The following is a 23001-nucleotide window of genomic DNA, read 5'->3' on the forward strand; positions in this document are numbered from 1 at the left end:
TTGGGCAGAAAAGTCCGCATTGCGGGCTTTGAGGGATCGGTTATTGGGTTAAAAGGGAAAATAATCTAGGTGTCATTTCTTAATTGGACAGTTTAGTCTTAAAAGACCCTGTAACAAGAGGTTGTTGGCCGTTTTTGTGGTGCTTTTCCAGCGCGCAGAGTCTGGTATAGACGGCGTGCAAAACTTTAGATAAGATAACAATAAAAAAGAAGCTGAAGACCCAAAAAGTCCCGGATGTCTCCTTTTCCTGACACGGAACCGCTCCAGGAGGGATTCCCCCCAACAGGGGAACCCCCAGGGAGAGGCCCAATGTGGGGCCAAGAAACCGATACCCGTCCTAATTTAGGGAGAGTTTGGAACTGGATTTGTCCTGAGATGTCACCACAGTGACCTTTGGAATCTCATCAGAGGCAAGAAAGAGACTTCCCAGCAAGAACCTGGCCAAGATACCGAGACATCCATCCCCTTCCCCTCGTGTCCTCTCCATGCTGGATTCTCCCCAGAGAAGGGGTGAGGACCCCCAAACTCTCCAGTCCCGCCGCCAAGCATGGCACAGCAGCAGATGAGAACACATCCACCCGGTCCTGGCTGGTTTTGGGGTTGGCCAAGCTGGTGTCTGCTATTCCAGCCTGGTGATGGATGGGAGACTCCGTTTCCCAGTGGGAAGCAGCTCTGGATGGAGAACCAGGCTGGTGGGAAACGGAGCCAAAAGTAGGTTCCGTTCGTAACACAGTGGGGCAAGGTGGTGGCAAAGGGCAGCCCAGGTGCTTCCAGCAGGGTGGACATCCCTCCCAAGTGCCTAGCTGCAGAATCGCACGCTTGGGAAAGGGGAGATGACCACTTCAGGGGTCAGGAAGTGACTTTTCCCAGAGCACATTCCACATTTAGAGGAAAAACGTGCGTTGGCTGGATCACGTCAGTGATCACGGAATGCGTGTCCTTCAGAACGATCTCCTCAATCCTGCCAGATCCCATTCCGCCCTTTTTCTCCCATTCTCTCCCATCCCAAACCATCGCTGGGGTGGTGGCGTGGCTGTGGCATGAACCAAGACCTCACAGTACAGGCTGGTCCAAACTATCCATGGGAATTTAGCACCAGGACATGCCGGTCCATCCCACCTCCTAGAGAAAGGTCTCTGGATCTGGCAGGAGCTTGGATCTGTCCTGTTCCCAGTGCTGGGAGCACACAGCCCTGGAGACACCGTTCGGGGTCTGGACATCCTGGGATATCCCTGAACAGTTTGGGACAGTGGGAGGGGTCCCTGCCCACAGCAGGGGGTGGAGCAGGATGGACTTTAAGGTCCCTTCCCACCCAAACCATTCCATAACCAAGGAGCTGCTTCAGTCCTCAAGCTGCATCCTGGGTCCTGATGCACTGGTGATGGCTCAGGTTTCAGCTTTTGTATTTTTCAGGTTCTGTGCTGCTTTAGTGTGCGGGTCTGGGCTTTGTATTATGGGATGGTGAGCTCTCTGCACAGAGCAGGGAGACAAAACTATTCCTGCTCCAGCTGGGGACCAAGGACAAATGATCCAAACCTCAGCCCCAAGAGCACAAACAACGTGGGCTGGAGAGAGAAAAACAAGGATAGGACTTCATAACCTAAAGCTGTGATTGTACAATTAACCCCAATATGCAAATGGAGCAGAGCTGATCCCAGTGAGAGACCCCGTGAGCGCTCGGGCATTTTGGGACCATTTTGGTTCACCTTGGGTGCAGCCCTGGCTGGGCTCTTGTGCTGCCTGAGGTGAATCCGTGGAGGAGATCCTTTGAATAAATCCCTGATTTATTCTGTAACTCTGTCCGGCCTCTGTTCCAGGACAGCCTTCCCAAGGGATCAGTGCTGGAGCACTGGAGCTGGATCCCACCATCGCTACGGCACCAGGACCAGCTCCGGGTGGAAGGGAGGGCCAGATCCCGCCTGCCACACCCCAAATTCCCACTCACCCGCACGATGTAGACTCGGACCAGCACGTTGATGGGGTCGTTGCTGGGGATCCCCTGGAACATCCCGAAGGTGGGGTCGTATCCTGCCTCCTTGCTGATGTCATCGGGGAGCGGCACTTTGTAGACGCACATGGAGCCCTGGTGCGAGGAAGGGCAATGGCCCGACTGAGTCCTGCTCTCCAGGGCCTCTGGGGAGCCAAACCCACCCCAAAACACCCTCCCCAAAATCCCGGCTGGCATTCCTAACCACTCACTTTGAACCTCCCCACTATCCGCTCCTCCTCCGTGGCGTTGTCGTCGTTGTCCCCAATCTTCCCCCGGAGCAGGTTGAAGGTGTGCAGCCAATCCTCAAAGTTGTCAAACTCTGTTTCCAGCTCTTTGTTGAAGACCTGAGATGAAAAAAAAATGTTAAAAGGAGGGAATTTGGGATAAAAACGAAGGTGAGCAAAAAGGTGTGGTGAGTACTCAATCAGCTCAGAAGGAACGAGGGACAGGACAAGAGGAAACGGCCTCAAGCTGTGCCAGGGAGGTTCAGATTGGACACTGGGAATAATTTCCTCGTGGAAAGGGTGGTCAGGCCTTGGCAGGGACTGCCCAGGGAGGTGTCACATCCCTGGAGGTGTCCAGGGCAGGCCTGGATGTGGCACTCAGTGCCCTGGGCTGGGGACAAGGTGGGGATTGGGCACAGCTGGGACTGGATGGGCTGGGAGAGAATTTTCCAACCTCAGTGATCCTGGGATTCTGTGAACGTGGACACCTCAGCTCGCAGTGGTTAATTTTTCTAGGAAGGAGAAGGATCTCCAGCATTATTGGGTTGGAAAAAGGGAATCTTGGAACAATGGGTGGGGCCATTGGTTCCCCCTCTGTGCAAGATCCAGGTCTAAAGCCCATCTGAACCCCGGAACCACAGGTGACATGAATCCTGAGAAATCCTTGGGATCACTGAGCCAGAGCCCACCCCTGTCCTGAATCCTGGCTGTGCCAGCCATACTGAGGCAGGAAAACTCTCCCTTGGAGCTGGGACACCTCCAAACTGCCCCAGGAATGAGCCTATCCCAGAACAACCGTTTTTCTAGTGACCTCAGACTCCTTCCAGCCACAGAGAGAGGCTGGGAAGCCTCATCCCAAGATAAATTCCCTAGGAGAGATGTCCCAAGGCACATCATCCCCACAATTAGGTATTTCCTTGGAAGCATCCCCAGTACCTTGAGCTCATCGATCTTCTGCTTGTTCTTCTTCTCGGGGAGCTCAGGGACAGGCTGCTGCTTCTTTTTCTTGTCATCTTTGGGTGCCTTGGACTTGTCCTTGTTCTTCAGCTGGGCCTTGGAGCCTTTAATGGGAAAGTCACCAAGTTTGGCATCACCCCGAGTCCAGGGGGAAGTGGTGCAGAGGGAGGACATGGAAAGGAGTGAGGGAGGATTGAGGGAATGGAAGTGAGGGTGAGGAGAGGTGGGGGAGGTCTGGCAGGGCTTGGACAAGGTCCTTCAAAAAGAGGAGCACGAAAACTGCCAGCTGCCACTGCCTGCAAGTCCCATCTCATCCCATCCCATCCCATCCCATCCCATCCCATCCCAGCCCAGCCCAGCCCTGTCCTGTCTTTCCTTGGCTCTGGATCGCAGCATCTCCAGCAGCCTGGAGATCTCTGTGCAGGGAATTCCAGGGCTGACCTGAGCTGGAATCACTTGCAGGACTACAAAACATGGACAGAGCCCTCTGACAGCAGTGAGAAAACCTGGTCCTGCCCACAGCAGGAATGGCGTGGCCAGCAGGAGCAGGGAGCTCATTCTGCCCCTGCACTGGGCACTGGTGAGGTCACACCTCGAGGGCTGTGTCCAGTTCTGGCCCCTCAGTTTGGGAAGGACGTTGAGATGCTCGAGCGCGTCCAGAGGAGGCAACGAGGCTGGAGAGGGGCTGGGAACACAAACCCGAGGCTGGAGAGGGGCTGGGAACACAAACCCTGTGAGGAATGGCTGAGGGAGCTGGGGGTGCTCAGCCTGGAGAAAAGGAGACTCAGGGGTGACCTCATCACTCTCCACAGCTCCTGAAAGGTGGCTGTGCTTAGCTGGGCTTGGGCTCCTTCTCCAGGAACTCACAGAGCCAGAGGACACAGCCTTAAGCTGCACCAAGGGGAATTGAGGAAATTAGGAAAAAAGTGTTTTACAGAAAGGGTGATAAAATACGGGAATCATCTGCCCGGGGAGGTGGTGGAGTCACCATCCCTGGGTGTGTTTAAAACAAGCCTGGATGTGATACCAGGGTTGAGTTGAGCTGTTGGGGCTGGGTTGGACTCGATGATCTTTAAAGTCTCTTCCAACCTGGTCATTCTGTGAATTCTGTGAATTTTCTTCCTCCTGCCAGAGACTTCTCCTGCTTTGTGGAGCCTGGGGAGTGGAACCCCAGCCTGGGAATACAGAGGGGACAGTGCTTGATTCTGCTGCCCTCGGATTGTCCGGGACCAGCTCCAGCAACCACAGGTCACCAGAGTCTCGTTTGGAGCAACCACCAGCCACGGAGAGCTGGGAAGAGGCTGCTGGAAAAGGTGGATTCAAAGGAAACTCCTCCCCACCTCTGCAATCCCTGTCCCTTGGTACCTCTGCCAGCTTCCATGAGGGCTGGACACCATCCAGTGACGGGGACAGACAGATGGAGAAACATGGATGAGGAAAGGGGGGTGGAGTGGGAGAGCCAAGGGAAGTGGATCATTCTAAAGAGAAAGAAGGAAAACCCGGGAGGACAACAGTGGAAGCCCAGAAGAACCTGCTCAGAGTTGTCTCCAAGCTCAGCAAGACAAGACCTCGTTTTTCCCGGGATACAAGGATCCATCTTCCAAAATAAACCAGGCTCAGAATTTTACTCAGCTGAAGGGTTTTGCATCACCTGGGCACAACAGCAACCCCGCTGTCGTGGGGACATGGAGCATATGGAGAGCAAGGGTGGAATTCCTCAGGGATACTCTTCCCAGCCCTGCTGGTGGCATGGCCAGATGGACAAAGTCACCACCAACCACTCCCAGGATTCTTGGCCGGCATCATTTTTCGGACAAAATTAGTCTCCCCCCAAATTTAGGCAAGGTCAGAAGCCCAGCTGACCTACAGACCTGACTTCCTTCAGAGAAAAACATGTTTAAGGCATCATTCGTCTCATAATTTTATAAAATTATAATAAGTGAAAAATAATACGTAATATATAAAATTATATAAATTGATAAGTTAGGTGAGAAGAACTTGCCCCAAATTATGTATTTGTCTTCACTGCCTGCATTAGGACAGCTGACAAAGAGTTCAACGTGGAGGGAAAAACCCTGCAAAAACCCACAAAAGAGACCCTTTTATTGGGGAAAACACAACTCGCTGGGAGTGTCCGGTTTGGCCGGAGAGCCACGGCAGATTCCCAAAGGGGTGTCCAAGAGGAATCCTGGTCCCACTTTTCCCTGCCCTGTTCCCTCTCTCACTCCCAGCCTTACCCTCTCCAATCTCCGTCTCCTCCTTCTCCTCTGCTTCTGCCGCGGCCGCTTCCTGCTGCCGGAGTTGCTGGGGGAGAGAGGAAGCCACTGGATGTTAGGAACAATCTTTTCCTGGAAAAGCTGCCCAGGGCAGTGGTGGAGTTCCCATCCCCTAGGGGGATTTGAAGCCACACGAAAGCACTTGGGGATATGGTCAGTGGTGGCCTTGGCAGTGCCGGGGAATGGTTGGACTCGATGGTCTCCAAGGGCTTTTCCAGCCTGAAAAATTTTGGGATTCCATAATTGTTGGAACCCAGGGCACAGGGAATATTTCTCTGCCTGTCCTGAGAGGTCCTGATCCCCAGGAGAGCACTGCTTTTAACCTTCGTCCATGGAGAAAGCTTCCAAGACTTCGGGATGAATTGGAATCTACGAGTGTGTGAAGCAGATAATAATATAGTTTAACACAGGGTGAAAAACTTGGAGTTTTGGGTTTTTAGTACAGAGGTGGATAGGAGACAAGATGGAGAATTTTGGGAATTGTCTGATCTCTTTCTTGTTCTTCATCTGCTCCATTTCCTGCAGTGTTGGCGGCACAGGGTGATTGGTTAGGAAGAACCGCAATGCAGATGTCGCATGAACAGAAAAATAATTAGTTATTGGTAGAAAGGTAGAAATAAAATATGTTATAATTGGACAAAATAGCTTTAAAAGACCTTGAACCCGTGTATCTTGTGACTTTTGGTGCCTTTCTCTTTGTACGCCAAGTCTGAGATGTCAACAACGTGCTGAACTTTTGGTAAGAGAAAAAGAAACAACAACCTGAAGACCAAAAAAACCAAAAGTCCCGTTCGTCTCTCAATACGAGCACAGAACTTTTTAGGGGTCTCCCTGATAGTAAAAGGGTTTTAAAATCATGGGGATTCGGGGAGTTAGAAGGAAAGTTAGGCTTAGTAGGCCCTGGGAAAATACCCTGGGAAAGTACAGGCCTTGTACTTGCTAGAACTGCACCTGTGTGGCCAGGATATGATAAATTATATAATTGTTAGATGCGATGATTGTTTGGTAATTAAATATAATTCCTGTTTAATCATAAGAATAATCATGAGAAACTGTGGTCAGGGCCTTGAGAAAGGTCACGAGAGATTCATGCTTGAATAAGGTCAATGTATACAGTAGAACAATGTAAGTTTAATTATTAATATGTAAGTTATTTAACGATAGAATATGAAATATGTTCGGCTCGAAAGCCATGTCGGAGTCAGATTTGGGTCTGTACCCCTGACTCCCAGAGCTCTTCAATAAAAGCACCTGCCTATAATCATATTCCGTGATTATGTGTGCTCCTGAACGCTAACATCCCCATCAGGGGGATCCTCGGAGGGGCGGGGGGTTCCACCCATGATGAAGCACAGCCCCGAGGCTTTGGAAGGAGCTGGAATTAGGGGAGACCTCTCAGGAAGGGAACCATCTCCCCTGGACACCCCTCAGTGCTGCTCCTCACCCACCTCCTTCATCGTCTCAATGGAAGCGAAGTACTTGGACCACCAGTCCAACATGCTCTCGTCCGGCTCCTCCTCCTCCGCTTCCTCCCCGCCTCCTCCTCCTCCTCCTTTCTTCTTCTTCTTCTTTTTCTCCTTCTCTTCCTCGGTCTGAAGGGAGAAGGGAAGCACAGACAGGGAAGGGGAGGGATCAGGGGAGAGGGAATAATTTCTGGAAGTACAAAGGTGAAGCACCTGAGGAAGGAGAACCCCCCCAGCCTTGGGGGCCTCATGAACTTTCTCCCTTTTGCAGCCACAGACACTGAGGCACAGAACACCCAAGGATGACCAAGGTTTTGGAGAAAGGGCCAGAACCACAGAACACTTTGGGTCTGAAGGGACCTTAAAGCTCATCCAATTCCAACCCTGACACTTTCCCCAATTCCAGGTTGTTCCAAGCCCCATCTGACCTGGCCTTGGACACTTCCAGAGATGGGGCAGTCCCACAGCACCTCCCCATTTCCACCATCCTATTTATCCATGCGTTTCCCGGGCTACATCTCTGGAATCTTCCATGGCAAGAGTCAAACTGTGCCCAGCAAAGCACCTTGGGTCCCCTTGGTGGAGCAAGGGATCCTTTCCCAGCTGGTAGCTGGTTGTGGTGGGAACACCCAAATCCCTCCCGCAGGGCACTGCCTGTCCTGGGACAGCTGGGATCAGAAGTCCTGGGACAGCTGGGATGAGAAGTCCTGGGACAGCTGGGATGAGAAGTCCTGGGACAGCTGGGATCAGAAGTCCTGGCCCAAAAGAGCTCCCCAAACTGCAGGAATGAGGCCACTGCCCCATCCCTTGAGGGGACAGCGCTGCTGTCATGGGACAGAGGGGTGACGTCCCTGCCTGGCTCGGGCTGGGGAGGGTGCCTGGTCCATCAGAAGTGGCACGGAAGGGCTGGAGAGGGAGCAGAGAGCTGGGAGCAGGGAAGCAGAGAAGATCCATCACTTACCACATCCACCTTCACCACTGCATCGGAATTCTGCCGCCCCGGGATGGAAGGGAACAGGGAGAGAAGAGCAGGATAAGGACACGCCCTCAGCTGAGTGCCAAACACCAGTCCCAGGGTGGGTTGGGTGGGAAGGGACCTTAAAGCTCATCTCATCCCACCCCCTGCCATGGGCAGGGACACCTTCCACTGTCCCAGTTTGCTCCAAGCCCCATCCAGCCTGGCTTTGGGCACTGCCAGGGATCCAGGGGCAGCCACAGCTGCTCTGGGAATTCCATCCCAGCTCCTTCCCACCCTGCAGGGAACAATTCCTAATTCCCAATCTCCCATCCAGCCCTGCCCTCTGGCAGTGGAAGCCATTCCCTGTGTCCTGTCCCTCCAGGCCTTGTCCCTAGTCCCTCTGCAGCTCTCCTGGAGCCCCTTCAGGCCCTGAAAGGAGCTCTGAGCTCTGCCTGGATCCTTCTCCTCTCCAGGTGAGCAGCCCCAGCTCTCCCAGCCTGGCTCCATGGCAGAGGGGCTCCAGCCCTCGGAGCATCTTGGCAGGAATCTGTTTTTGTGGAGGAAGCTCAGGAGCAGAAGGGTGGGGGAAGGAGCTGAAATTCCCGTTCTGGGCACAAAAACGGGCACGGGCACATTCAGTGTGGCACCCCTGGGGACACGCTGCCTACCCAGTTCAGGCTGAAATCCCTCAGAAATCGGCAATTCCATGAGGAAAGAGGTGCTGCCACACAGATACTCACAGCTTCCAGCTTCACCATCGTGTCCATCTTCTTGATGGGGACCTCGGGTTCCATGTTGACCACGATCTCCCCTGTGGGGCGAGAGCGATGGGCCCTGCTGGTCATGGCCAGGTAGCCGTTGAGATGTTTGGCTGGACGGAGGACAGAAAAGGAGAAAGAACAAGGGAGAGGGACAGTGGAGAGGAGAAACTGACAGTTCAGGTGAGATCCTACAGGATTCAGGCCAGAAACTGAGAGTTCAGGTGAGATCCTACAGGAATCATGCTGGGAACTGAGAGTTCAGGTGAGATCCTACAGGATTCATGCTGGGAACTGAGATTTCAGGTGGGATCCTACAGGATTCAGGCCAGAAACTGAGGGTTCAGGTGAGATCCTACAGGATTCAGGACAGAAACTGAGGGTTCAGGTGAGATCCTACAGGATCCAGGCCAGAAACTGATAGTTCAGGTGAGATCCTACAGGAATCATGCTGGGAACTGAGAGTTCAGGTGAGATCCTACAGGAATCATGCTGGGAACTGAGAGTTCAGGTGGGATCCTACAGGAATCATGCTGGGAACTGAGAGTTCAGGTGAGATCCTACAGGATTCATGCTGGGAACTGAGAGTTCAGGTGAGATCCTACAGGAATCAGGCTGGGAACTGAGAGTTCAGGTGGGATCCTACAGGAATCATGCTGGGAACTCAGATTTCAGGTGGGATCCTACAGGATTCATGCTGGGAACTGAGATTTCAGGTGGGATCCTACAGGAATCATGCTGGGAACTGAGATTTCAGGTGGGATCCTACAGGATTCAGGCCAGAAACTGAGAGTTCAGGTGAGATCCTACAGGATTCAGACCAGAAACTGAGGGTTCAGGTGAGATCCTACAGGATTCAGGGTGGGAACTGAGAGTTCAGGTGAGATCCTACAGGAATCATGCTGAGAACTGAGAGTTCAGGTGAGATCCTACAGGATTCAGGGTGGGAACTGAGAGTTCAGGTGAGATCCTACAGGATTCAGGCCAGAAACTGAGAGTTCAGGTGAGATCCTACAGGATTCAGACCAGAAACTGAGGGTTCAGGTGAGATCCTACAGGATTCAGACCAGAAACTGAGAGTTCAGGTGAGATCCTACAGGAATCATGCTGGGAACTGAGAGTTCAGGTGAGATCCTACAGGATTCAGGCCAGAAAGTGACAGTTCAGGTGAGATCCTACAGGATTCATGCTGGGAATTGAGATTTCAAGTGAAATCCTACACGATTCAGGCCAGAAACTGAGAGTTCAGGTGAGATCCTACAGGATTCAGGACAGAAACTGGGAGTTCAGGTGAGATCCTACAGGATTCATGCTGGAAAATGAGATTTCAAGTGAGATCCTACAGGATTCAGGCCCGAAACTGAGATTTCAAGTGAGATCCTACAGGATTCAGGCCAGAAACTGAGATTTTCATTGATATCCTACAGAATTCAAGCCAGGAATCGCGATTTCAAGTGAGATCTTACAGGATTCATGCTGGGCACCGAGATTTCAAGTGAGATCCTAGAGGATTCAGGCCTGAAATTGAGCTCAGGTGAGATCCCACAGGATTCAGGCCGGAGCGCTGTGGGACCACCTTGTTTGGAGCAGTGGAAATGAGCACGGAGCCTTCAGCAGGACCAAAATCCCATCCCAGATCAAAATAATATAATTGTTAGATGCGATGGTTGTTTGGTAATTAAATATAATTACTGTTTAATCGTAAGAATAATCATGAGAAACTGTGGTCAGGGGCTTGAGAAAGATCACGAGAGATTCATGCTTGAATAAGGTCAAGCATGAAGGTGCTTGAAGAAGGTGGAGGATAAGCAGGAAATGTCCAGAGGAAAAGAGGCAGAGAAGATTGTCCCGAAAGACTCCGTTGGCTCGGACACAACCCCTGGTCCAGGTGGATGGATCCAGACATGTCCTTGGGAATCTCATCCAGCCTCCAGCCCCAAAGCTGGGAGGACAGGAGTAATTCCCTGTCGCTATTGGACACGAAAGGAGTAGACAGAAGCTTGGTAAGTTCAAAAGAGAAAAAAAAAGATTAAGTTTTATTCGAACATCTGGTGTTTATAGAATTCCAGAGGTGACCGTGGATTGGAGGATGGAGTTACCACCTCTCCCAACCACACTGGTCAAACCAACAGTCCGTCAGTTCTCTCCTCCCGCAAAGAAGAACGCAAAACAATCATTGTTTACGCGAACAGTGCGTGAGAACTCCAGTAGAAATGCGTAAACATTATCGGAAGGCTAACGCAGTTTTGTGAGAACTTTAAAGCTTTCTAAAGAACTATAAAAGAAAAGACAACACTTTTAAAAATCAGGGCAACCATTCCCAAGGCTCCCAAGCCCTCGGCTGCTGGGATGGGTGGGAAGCTGAGACATAAACTTTAAGGGATTTAGAGATTTTAGAGGAGCTAAGATTTGAGTTAGAGATAAGCCTTACTAGAGTTAATTAAAATAAATGAGTAGGCCTTGATGAAGTTAAGAGTTAGTAGTTAACTAATAATTGATTGCTTGCCAACACAATGTTTAGTTAGCTGGGTTTATAATGAAGAATATAGAAACTGACAAACAGCTTTTAGGAACATAAGACAATTGTGGGCCTCCTCTGGTCTGAAACCAATTGAAGACAGGGAATGGGAGTTCTACCAAGGTTCATTTGTCATATTTGCATTGAAAAGGTAGAAAGGTCAGAATGAGGAAGACTTCATTTACTTCCTCATTTTGGGACCCCTCCCCATGAAAGGGACCACCGACCCATTTCAAGGAACAAACTACGCATGCTTAATAGCTTTTGGAATGATTAGCATACGGAGCGAGGAATGGGATGTACCAAAATGATGGATATGTATTTGTATTTTGGGTATTCAATTCTGGTGTGGATAGAAGGACTCTGTAATCATTGGAAAGGTGTGGTGTGTATTTGGGAGCTGTCCCACATGCTGCCCGGCGCCGCAATGAACATACACTTTCTAACTTTAAACTGTTAGAGAGGTTTTGTCCGTCGCAGTTGGATATTGGTGCTAGATCAATATCCATATTTTTTTAATAAATCAATCCGGGCACTGAAGCTGCAGAGAGGTTGGAGTTGAACCTTGTTGGAGCTTAGGGTGTATTTTTTTGTTTGTTTGTTTTAAGTTTTGATTTTTAGGAGAACGCTGTTTTCAATCTTTGTTTATGGAGAAAGTTTCCAAGGCTTTGGGATGAATTGGAATCTATGAGTGTGGAAAATAGATAGCAGGGATTTATAGGTGTGCAAAATAGTTTATTGTAGGGTGAAAAACGTAGAGTTTTGGGTTTTTGGTATGGAGGCGGGTAGGAGATAAGATGAAGGATCGTGGGTGTTGTTTGATCTCTTTTTTGTTTTTAATTTATTCTGGTTTTTATAGTGTTGGGAGTATAAAGTGATTGGTTAGAAAGAATCACAACGTAGATGTTGTGTAGATAAATAATTAGTTATTGGTAGAAAGGTAGAAACAAAGTGGGTTTTAAGAATTAATTAAATAAAATAGTTTTAAAATACTTTAAATTTGTGTGTTTTGTAACTTTTAGTGGTTTTTTTTTAATATGCTAAGTCTAAGATGTAAATAGTGCATGGAATTTTTAATAAGAAGAAAAATAAACAATAATTTGAAGATCAAAAAAAACTAAAAGTCCTATTTGTTTTTCATTTTGACTACAAAATTTTTTAGGGGTCTCCTCACACCACTTGGAACCACCAAAGTGCTGAAGTTGGGTTTTTTCATGGAGTTCTGGACCCAAAACCAGAAGTTCTGTGGTTTAGCCAACCATCTCATGGTCTCAGAGCCCATCCCACCTCCCTCTTCTCCCCGTGGATCACAGAATTCCAGAATCACCAGGTTGGAAAAGACCTCCAAGAGCATCGAGTCCAACCCAGCCCCAACAGCTCAACTCAACCCTGGCACCCAGTGCCACATCCAGGCTTGTTCTAAACACCCCCAGGGATGGTGACTCCACCACCTCCCCGGGCAGCCATTCCAGAACTTTATCACCCTTTCTGTCAATAACTTTTCCCTAATATCCAGCCTCAGTTTCCCTTGGTGCAGCTTAAGGCTGTGTCCTCTGGCTCTGTCAGTTCCTGGAGAAGGAGCCCAAGCCCAGCTGAGCACAGCCACCTTTCAGGAGCTGTGGAGAGTGATGAGGTCACCCCTGAGCCTCCTTTTCTCCAGGCTGAGCACCCCCAGCTCCCTCAGTGGTTCCTCACAGGTGAGACAGAGTGAAAATTTATCAGGGTAGAAATCCATTTGGATTTAGGTGAAATGTGCCGCTTTGAGCTTGCTAACATAAGTAAAATATGCTTTTTATTTTGGTAACTGCAGCACTAGCAAAACTGCCCCAGCTGAGGAGAAAGAATGCAAATTTCCAAGCTGAAGAGATAAGAAAGACTCAAACCTTGAAACAGACAGTGCAGAGTGACCCAGGAGTTCTTTCTGTACTTTCTGACAAAAACTGAGTACAAATGTAACTAGCTGTAAGTGTAACGCGAAATCAGCAGAATGAATATGCATGAACCTATTGTGAAATTCTATGAATATGTAATTTAGCTAGAGTAATAAAAAAAGGATCGGGAGTTTTCAGGGGCACGCATGTCCTTTGAAGGGGAAAGATCCCTTGCATGCGCCCAGCGCTGTAATAAAAACATACCGCGCCCTACAAATCTACTGGAATTGTGGGGTTTTTGATTTTTCACCGCAGTTCGCGGGGTTTGTGTTCCCAGCCCCTCGCCACCCTGACCCCGGGTGTCCCAGAGCAGGTCCCCATGTCCCACTCCTGGTACCTGCCATGTTCCAAGCTGAAGAGATAAGAAAGACTCGAGCCTTGAAACAGACAGAGCAGAGTGACCCGGGAGTTCTTTCTGTGCTTTCTGACAAAAACTGAGTACAAGTGTAACTAGCTGTAAGTGTAACGCGAAATCAGCAGAATGAATATGCATGAACCTGTTGTGAAATTCTATGAATATGTAAATTAGCTAGAGTAATTAAAAAAAGGATTGGGAGTTTTCAGGGGCACACATGTCCTTTGAAGGGGAAAGATCCCTTGCATGCGCCCAGCGCTGTAATAAAAACATACCGCGCCCTACAAATCTACTGGAATTGTGGGGTTTTTGATTTTTCACCGCAGTTCGCGGGGTTTGTGTTCCCAGCCCCTCGCCACCCTGACCCCGGGTGTCCCAGAGCGGGTCCCCGTGTCCCACTCCTGGTACCTGCCATGTTCCAGTGCTGGGCTTTCCTGTCGGGCGGGCGGTAGATGAACTTGCGGAGGGAGCTGACGGTGTGGGAGCCCACCAGGGTGTAGCGCCCAAAGGCCCGGCAGTCCACCACGCGGATGTTCAGGGGCGGGTGCAGCAGCTCGTTCTCCGGGAGGTCCTGGGGAGCAGGGGAGCAATTAAATTAAAGTGAGTCACAAATTTAGCCTTTAAATTAAGACCTTGGAAACGTCGAGATTCGTCAAAACCGGATGCGGGTACTAAACCTGATTTTACGCAGCATTGATAATACTTTAACTTGAAGTGATAGAGCTTAAAGTAAACAAAAAAAGTACCTTTATATAGAAAGTTTATAACATTTTTTTCCTAAGCTAAAAAAATATATACAGTAGTGAAGCTTTGTAACACAAAGTAGTAAATAAGTGGCAAGTCAAAGATAGTTTATTTAAAGTCGAAAAAGAGAGGGGGAATTGTAGGAATATAAAAGGGTAAAAGACTTTAGAAAGTGCAGAAAGGCCCCAGAAAGTAGACATAAAGCTAAGAAAAGCTGAGAAATTTCAAAACATTCTCATGGGAAGCTAAGAAGTTAGGAACCAAGTGAATACATTTATATTTATCATAAGGAACAAGAAAGAACAAGAACTTATTGATGGTTCAGTATGTGAAAAGTCCTAGATATCTTTGCAAAGATAGAAGAAGTTTCAATCTTAAATAATGAATTGTTGTGTATTGTTTGAGGTTCATAAAAGTCCTATGGTTAATGTTAAACCCACATGGGGCCTTTTCTTATTGGTTAGAGTATAATGGTTTTACACCTTTTCTTTTATGCTGTTGGTTAAAGAATATTTAGAAAAAGGCTTTGCACGAGCTGCTCTCTTGTCTCTGATCTGTGTTTGCATGGATGTGGCTCCACATCCATGCACATCCATTCACAATTAAATGATTAATTAATCATTTCTCTGTGTCTCTTGCTTTTTGCTTGCATGATACGGACAGATAATAAATCCTAAATCTGCAACCAGTCAGGGTCCTGTCCCGTTTGTGAGACAGGGACCGATCCGACAGGCAGGGATGATCATCGAGGACTGGGAGTGTCTGGTTTGGTGGCTGGGAAGGGCAGTGGGGATTGGAAATGGGATCTGGGGATTAGGAATGGGATCATAGTGGGGAGTAGGGATTAGGAATGGGATCATGCTGGGAAGGGCAGTGAGGATTAGGAATGGGATCATGCTGGGAAGGGCAGTAGGGATTAGGAATGGGATCATAGTGGGGAGTAGGGATTAGGAATGGGATCATGCTGGGAAGGGCAGTGGGGATTGGGAATGGGATCATGCTGGGGAGTAGCGATTGGGAATGGGATCATGCTGGGAAGGACAGTGGGGATTAGAAATGGGATCATGCTGGGAAGGGCGGTAGGGATTAATAATGGGATCATGTTGGGGAGTAGGGATTAGGAATGGGATCATACTGGGAAGGGCTGTGGGGATTGGGAATGGGATAATTCTGGGATGGGCGGTGGGGATTAGGAATGGGATCATGCTGGGAAGGGCAGTAGGGATTGGGAATGGGATCATGCTGGGAAGGACAGTGGGGATTGGGAATGGGATCATTCTGGGGAGTAGGGATTGGGAATGGGATCATGCTGGGAAGGGCAGTGGGGATTGGGAATGGGATCATGCTGGGAAGGGCGGTAGGGATTAATAATGGGATCATGTTGGGGAGTAGGGATTAGGAATGGGATCATACTGGGAAGGGCTGCGGGGATTGGGAATGGGATCATGCTGGGAAGGGCTGTGGGGATTGGGAATGGGATCATACTGGGAAGGGCAGTGGGGATTAGGAATGGGATCATGCTGGGATGGGCGGTGGGGATTGGGAATGGGATCGTGCTGGGAAGGGCAGTAGGGATTGGGAATGGGATCATGCTGGGAAGGGCAGTGGAGATTAGGAATGGGATCATGCTGGGAAGGGCAGTGGGGATTGGGAATGGGATCATGCTGGGAAGGGCGGTAGGGATTAATAATGGGATCATGTTGGGGAGTAGGGATTAGGAATGGGATCATACTGGGAAGGGCTGTGGGGATTGGGAATGGGATCATGCTGGGAAGGGCAGTGGGCATTAGGAATGGGATCATGCTGGGGAGTAGGGATTAGGAATGGGATCATGCTGGGAAGGGCAGTGGGGATTAGGAATGGGATCATGCTGGGAAGGGCAGTGGGCATTAGGAATGGGATCATGCTGGGGAGTAGGGATTAGGAATGGGATCATACTGGGAAGGGCAGTGGGGATTGGGAATGGGATCATGCTGGGATGGGCGGTGGGGATTGGGAATGGGATCGTGCTGGGAAGGGCAGTAGGGATTGGGAATGGGATCATGCTGGGAAGGACAGTGGGGATTAGGAATGGGATCATGCTGGGAAGGGCAGTGGGGATTGGGAATGGGATCATGCTGGGGAGTAGGGATTGGGAATGGGATCATGCTGGGAAGGGCAGTAGGGATTGGGATCATGTTGGGGAGTAGTGATTAGGAATGGGATCATGCTGGGAAGGGCAGTGAGGATTGGGAATGGGATCATGCTGGGGAGTAGGGATTAGGAATGGGATCATGCTGGGGAGTAGGGATTGGGAATGGGATCATGCTGGAGGAAGAATTCCAGAGCTGCTTCAGAAAAATATGGCATGGGAACCCTCAGGTGAAGGAACGGTGTCCATTGTTTTGGGAAAACTGGAGTAAAAGGCTTGGAGCCGTGGTGGGCTTCAGAAATTGCGGGTTCCAGCTGAGGGATCAGAGGGATTGGGCCACACTCACCACCTCGAACCACTTGACCAAAGTGCTGAAGTTGGGGTTTTTCTTGTAGTTCTGGATCAGGGCAGACTGGACGCCCTTCCCGGCACACTCGATGTCCACACGGGGCCGGTCCACCTGGGCCAGGTTCACTCTCTTCAGGTCCCTGAGCCCCCAGAACAAGATCTAGGGCAGGAGGAAGAGGAGGGATGTGAATGTGAGAGGGCTGGTTCTCCATGGAGAGGGATACCACTGCTGATGTCATCACAGGGCAGTGGTGGATCCCTGAGGTATCTCCTCCTGACACCCTGCAGCCCAAGGTCTCCCGCCTGCTGTCCGTGGCATTTTCCTGCCTTTCTCCCTTCCTGGCCTTTCCGTGCCCTGGGAATCCACAGAACAGCTCTGTGCATCTGTGGTGGCTCTGTATCCAGCTCTGCCATCGCTTTGTCCCAGTGGGATCAGTGTCACTAGGGAAACTTCCCTGTCCCTACCTGGGATAACAGACTGCCACCCTCCAAAATTCCCCAAAACGGAGATTTTCCCCACCTCCTCATTCCCCATGGCTGTATTAAAATTGTGAGGGACACAACTCATTTATCGCGATGCAAACATGTGGAAAACCAGGAGCCAAAATCCCTGTGGAGACCTGGTCAGTGGCACCTCACCTGAGCACAGACACTTTCACCCGGGGCTGAGATGTGCCCTGAACATCCCTGTGGGCATTGCCTGGGTCATGGATGTCCACCAGGACCTCCAAGGGACACATCACAGAACCATGGAATCATTTGGAAAAGCCCTCCAGGATCATCGAGTCCACCCTGTTGACCAGTCCCCACCTTGTCCCCAGCCCAGAGCACTCAGTGCCACGTCCAGAGCCCGACCCCCCCTGGCTGTCCCCTCCTGTCAGGGAGTTGTGCAGAGCCACAAGGTCCCCCCTGAGCCTCCTTTTCTCCAGGCTGAGCCCCTTCCCAGCTCCCTCAGCCCCTCCTGGGGCTCCATTCCCTTCCCTGGACATGCTCCAGGTCTCTCCTGGCAGGAGGGGCCCAGAGCTGCCCCCAGCCCTGGAGGTGCCCCAGCAGTGCCAGCCCAGGGGACGGGCACTGCCCTGGGTTGTGCCCACGCTACTTTGGACACAAAATCCTCCTTTAGATATCCATGGATACATGAGAGGCATCCCATCCTCGTTGCCCGAGGTTGATGGGATAGAGAACTGAGCTATGGGATTGCTTTGGGAGCAGATAATCCAGCTCTGTGTCCATCTCTAACGTTCCCTGAGCTGCACCTCAGCCCAGGTGCTGCACACTCGCTGTCCTGCCCAGGTTTGACAGCAAGGAATGATCCCATTCCCTGGTTTTTTTAGGGATGCTGCAGCCTGGTTCCCAGTCCAGCCACCATGGACAGATCCTTGACTCCCAGTTCCCTCCTGCCCTTCTAACACCTTTGGAGATGCTCTCCTGCCCCAGGCAACACTCCACATGGGAATTGGTTACCTCCACTCTGTATCTGCTCAGCACCGGCCGAATTCCCAGAGGCACCGGCAGGATGGGACCTCGGTCCATGTCTGTGGGGCCATCGATGGGGGGCAGGTCTGATTTACCCCCAGGGCCGATCTGGAAGAGGTGGATCACGGATTGGGATCTGCTCCTCTGAGCTGCTGGGAAGCAGTTTTTGGTCCTTCTCCACAGAATTGTGGAATCGCAGACTGGTTTGGGTTGGAAGGGACCTCAAAGATCAGCTCATTCCAACCCCTGCCATGGGCAGGGACAAATTCCAGAAGGAGCTGGGCTGTATCTCAGCTGGAACTGGTCTCAGCTGTTGGATCTGGGGTGTTTCAGAGGGCTGAGAGCCCTGGGCCGGTGCTTTGGGAAGAGGAAAACACAGGAGCAGAAGATGATGGGAATTGCTGTCCTTCCACACAGAACAGTCCCCAGAGCAATCCAAACTTCTCAGCCCACCAATGCAGCCCATCCCAGGGCTGTTCCCTCCTGGAATTGCATCTGCTGGGCTGTGTGTGAGGAAACAGAGACGTGGTCCCAGAGCTCAGCCCAGGAGCAGGTTTAAGGTCTCGTTTCCAGCCCAAGGCTCAGGAAAGATCAAATATCCCATGTGAACCATCCCCCCAGTCCAAGGAAAACTGGGAGAAAAAAGGGCTTGGATGAGCACCCGCCCTGGCAGAGAAAGGAGATGGGAAAAGCATTTCCGTGGATGGAACACGAGGCACGGAAGTGGAAGAATTTAACTCTGATATTGCCCCAAACTATGAATCATGGAATGGTTTGGGCAGGGAAGGGCTTTGAAGACCATTGAATCCCAACCCCCTGCCATGGGCAGGGACACCTTCCACCTTTCCAGGCTGCTCCAAGCCCCATCCCACCTGGTCTTGGACACTTCCAAGCGTCTTTGGTGAACAACAAGCGGTTGATCCATCCAAGAGACACTACAAGGGCTCAGCAGACCAACGACCAGGTGAAGGGGCAGTTATTCCCAATTATTCCCATTTACCCCATTCTCCATAAATTATTCCCCTCTCCCTTCCAACCCTGCATCCATTCTTCCCATCCCTTTGTCCACCTGGAGCAGCTCGAAGGCGGCCAGCAGGTCGCCGGCTGTGGCGTTGCCGCGGTAGATCTGGTAATATTCCAGCTGCGGCGGGAAGCGCGGCGGGCAGTACTGCTCGTCCGACATCTTCACCACCGGCTTGGCGAATGTCCGGCCCATGAAGTCGGCTTTTCCCTACGGAAAGAGCATTTGGGTTTAGGGATCCAACACAGCATTTCAAATTTAGCCCTGTGGTTCTCCCCAGGAGCCCTTGGGGATGGGGATCCAACATAGAAATTCCTAATTTAGCCCCATGGTTTTCCCCAGGAGCACTTGGGGTTGGGGATCCAACATGAGAATTCCAAAATTAGCCCTCTGATTTTCCCCAGGAGCACTTGGGGTTGGGGATCCAACACAGGAATTCCAAATTTAGTCCTGTGATTTTCCCCAGGAACACTTGGGGTGGGGGAACTAACATGAGAATTCCAAATTTAGCCCCATGGCTCTCCCCAAAAGCACTTTGGTTGGAGATCCATCATGAGAATTCCAAATTTAGTCCCATGGTTCTCCCCAGGAGCCCTTGGGGCTGGGGATCCAACACAGAATTCCAAATTTAGCCCCATGGTTTTCCCCAGGAGCACTTGGGGTTGGGGATCTAACATGAAAATTCCAAATTTAGCTCCATGGTTCTTCCAGGAGCACTTGGTGTTGGTGATCCAACACAGAATTCCAAATTTAGCTCCATGGTTCTCCCCAGGAGTGCTTGGTGTTGGGAATCCAACACAGGAATTCCAAATTTAGCCCCATGGTTCTCCCCAGGAGCACTTGGTGTTGGTGATCCAACACAGAATTCCAAATTTAGCTCCATGGTTCTCCCCAGGAGCGCTTGGGGTTGGGAATCCAACACAGGAATTCCAAATTTATCCCTGTGGTTCTCCCAGGAGCACTTGGGATTGGTGATCCAACACAGGAATTCCTAATTTAGCCCCGTGGTTCTCCCCAGGAACACTTGGGGTTGGGGATCTAACATGAAAATTCCAAATTTAGCCCCATGGTTCTCCCAGGAGCACTTGGGGTTGGGGATCCAACATGAGAATTCCAAAATTAGCCCTCTGATTTTCCCCAGGAGCACTTGGGGTTGGGGATCCAACACAGGAATTCCAAATTTAGCCCTGTGGTTCTCCCCAGGAGCACTTGGGTTGGAGATCCAACATGGGAATTCCAAATTTAGTCCTGTGATTTTCCCCAGGAGCACTTGGGATTGGGGATCCAACACAGGAATTCCAAATTTAGCCCTGTGGTTCTCCCCAGGAGCACTTGGGATTGGGGATCCAACATGGGAATTCCAAATTTAGCCCTGTGATTTTCCCCAGGAGCACTTGGGGTGGGGGAACTAACATGAGAATTCCAAAATTAGCCCCATGGCTCTCCCCAAAAGCACTTGGGTTGGAGATCCATCATGAGAATTCCAAATTTAGTACCATGGTTCTCCCCAGGAGCCCTTGGGGCTGGGGATCCAACACAGAATTCCAAATTTAGCCCCATGGTTTTCCCCAGGAGCACTTGGGGTTGGGGATCCAACATGGGAATTCCAAATTTAGCCCTGTGGTTCTCCCCAGGAGCACTTGGGGCTGGGGATCCAACACAGAATTCCAAATTTAGCCCCATGGTTTTCCCCAGGAGCACTTGGGGTTGGGGATCTAACATGAAAATTCCAAATTTAGCTCCATGGTTCTCCCAGGAGCACTTGGTGTTGGTGATCCAACACAGAATTCCAAATTTAGCTCCATGGTTCTCCCCAGGAGTGCTTGGTGTTGGGAATCCAACACAGGAATTCCAAATTTAGCCCCATGGTTCTCCCCAGGAGCCCTTGGGGCTGGGGATCCAACACAGAATTCCAAATTTAGCCCCATGGTTTTCCCCAGGAGCACTTGGGGTTGGGGATCTAACATGAAAATTCCAAAATTAGCCCCATGGTTCTCCCCAGGAGCCCTTGGGGCTGGGGATCCAACACAGAATTCCAAATTTAGCCCCATGGTTTTCCCCAGGAGCCCTTGGGGTTGGTGATCCAACACAGAATTCCAAATTTAGCTCCATGGTTCTCCCCAGGAGTGCTTGGTGTTGGGAATCCAACACAGGAATTCCAAATTTAGCCCCATGGTTCTCCCCAGGAGCACTTGGGGTTGGGGATCCAACATGAGAATTCCAAGATCAGCCCTGTGATTTTCCCCAGGAGCCCTTGGGGTTGGGGATCCAACACAGGAATTCCAAATTTAGCCCTGTGGTTCTCCCCAGGAGCACTTGGGGTTGGGGATCCAACATGAGAATTCCAAATTTAGCCCCATGGTTCTCCCCAGGAGCCCTTGGGGATGGGGATCCAACATAGAAATTCCAAAATTAGCCCTGTGGTTCTCCCCAGGAGCACTTGGGGATGGGGACCCAACACAGAATTCCAATTTTAGCCCTGCAATTCTCCCCATCGTGGTCGGAACGGGATTGGGATCGGCGCTCTGGCCTTGGGATGCCAAAGCTCAGGGGAAACTTTCAGTCATGACTCCATGAAGGAGGTTTGGGACAGCTGAAGGCTGGGACAGAAAGGAGGCCAGGGATGAGCAGTTTTCCCAAATGGAAAGGCTCCTCGGCTACAGCCTCTTTCTCCCCTCTCCAAAAATAAGATACATCAAGTCACGTCTGAGATTTATGAGCGGCAGAGGCTCCGCGGGAGATGTGGAGGGTCCGTTTCCCAAGGATCAGGGAAAAAAGCTCCCCAGATCCTCTGCCTCCAAATCTGGAGAGATGCCGGCACCCAAACCACGCACAATTCCATGGGATTTCCTCACCACAGTGTCCTGGTCGTAGATCTCGATGACGATGATGGGGGGGTCGTCCCGCATCTCGTGAGCTTCCCCGTACAGCTCCACGTTGTCGAACACCAGGAGCTGGTCCCAGGTCGGGCAAAGGGTCTCGTTGAGAACCTGGGAAAATGGGAAAGACTCCTAGTGCTCCAGGGACGGACCAGGGTCCTGGCTAAGGGTGGCAGGTGGGGCTGTTTTGCGGTTTTTGGATCAGGGAGGCATTGGGAATCTCCCTGGGATTCTTCTTAGGGAAAGAATCCAATAGCAGATGAGCGGAGCTGGATAATTCCCAGGCTTCCTAAAGCTTGGCAACCCTCGGACTGGGAAGGGAAGACTGGAAAACCACTTCAACATGACCCAGTTCTGCCTAAACCAGCAGGGAATCGCAGGGAATCACGGAGAATCGCGGGGAATCGCAGCCACCGGGACGTGGGACACATATTGGGAATGGGCTGCTGGGGAGAGACCTCCTGGACATGGTCAGTGCCCAGTTCCAGAGCTGCTCTCCCAGCGCAGGAGGCCAGGACCGGCCTAATCCTCATTTATGGGACCTGTGCCACGGGGACCTGCAGAGTCAGCCATCCCCGCATCCCTCCATCCCGGGAATGCTCACTGTCGGAGTCCAGGACATCCCTCTGGCTGCCCTGGCTCTCTCGAGACCCTGGCAGGGCTCTCGGAGACCTTGGCAAGAAGCCAAATACAGCCGTGGCTTCAACTTTAGCCCGTGCCAGCTAAAAAAAATTTGCCAGCTTTGTATGAAGAATTACAAACCACAAAGGTTCAAGTAGTGTCATATTTGAATTAACACAAAGTAGAAAAGTAGAAATTTGTGGTTTTTTAGAATATAATTTAGGTGATCAAAGTAGAAGAATTCGGGTGTGTTCTAGCCTTCTTCTCCTTCGTCTTGTCCTCCGTGCCTTAGTGTAATACTGACAATTTTCCATTAGTTTAAGGTAGAAATCCACAGTCTAACATAGATAA

At 50.7% G+C, this 23001-nt stretch overlaps 1 protein-coding gene across 1 annotated transcript in view; it reads right to left on the reverse strand.

Annotated features, from left to right (window-relative positions):
* Positions 1 to 23001, reverse strand: part of OTOF (otoferlin) — a 148924-nt gene that overhangs the window by 20903 nt on the left and 105020 nt on the right. Inside the window, exons 25-36 of the mRNA XM_054002151.1 lie at positions 22006 to 22140; positions 19199 to 19360; positions 18118 to 18237; positions 16652 to 16813; positions 13839 to 14001; positions 8609 to 8739; positions 7872 to 7901; positions 6896 to 7039; positions 5409 to 5475; positions 3151 to 3275; positions 2200 to 2334; positions 1946 to 2083 (exon numbers count right to left, since the gene is read on the reverse strand). Of these exons, the coding sequence (XP_053858126.1) occupies positions 1946 to 2083; positions 2200 to 2334; positions 3151 to 3275; positions 5409 to 5475; positions 6896 to 7039; positions 7872 to 7901; positions 8609 to 8739; positions 13839 to 14001; positions 16652 to 16813; positions 18118 to 18237; positions 19199 to 19360; positions 22006 to 22140 (1512 nt within the window). The remainder of the gene's footprint in view (positions 1 to 1945; positions 2084 to 2199; positions 2335 to 3150; positions 3276 to 5408; positions 5476 to 6895; positions 7040 to 7871; positions 7902 to 8608; positions 8740 to 13838; positions 14002 to 16651; positions 16814 to 18117; positions 18238 to 19198; positions 19361 to 22005; positions 22141 to 23001) is intronic.

Source organism: Vidua macroura, chromosome 35 (assembly GCF_024509145.1).
Source record: "Vidua macroura isolate BioBank_ID:100142 chromosome 35, ASM2450914v1, whole genome shotgun sequence".
Taxonomy (NCBI): Eukaryota; Metazoa; Chordata; class Aves; order Passeriformes; family Viduidae; genus Vidua; species Vidua macroura.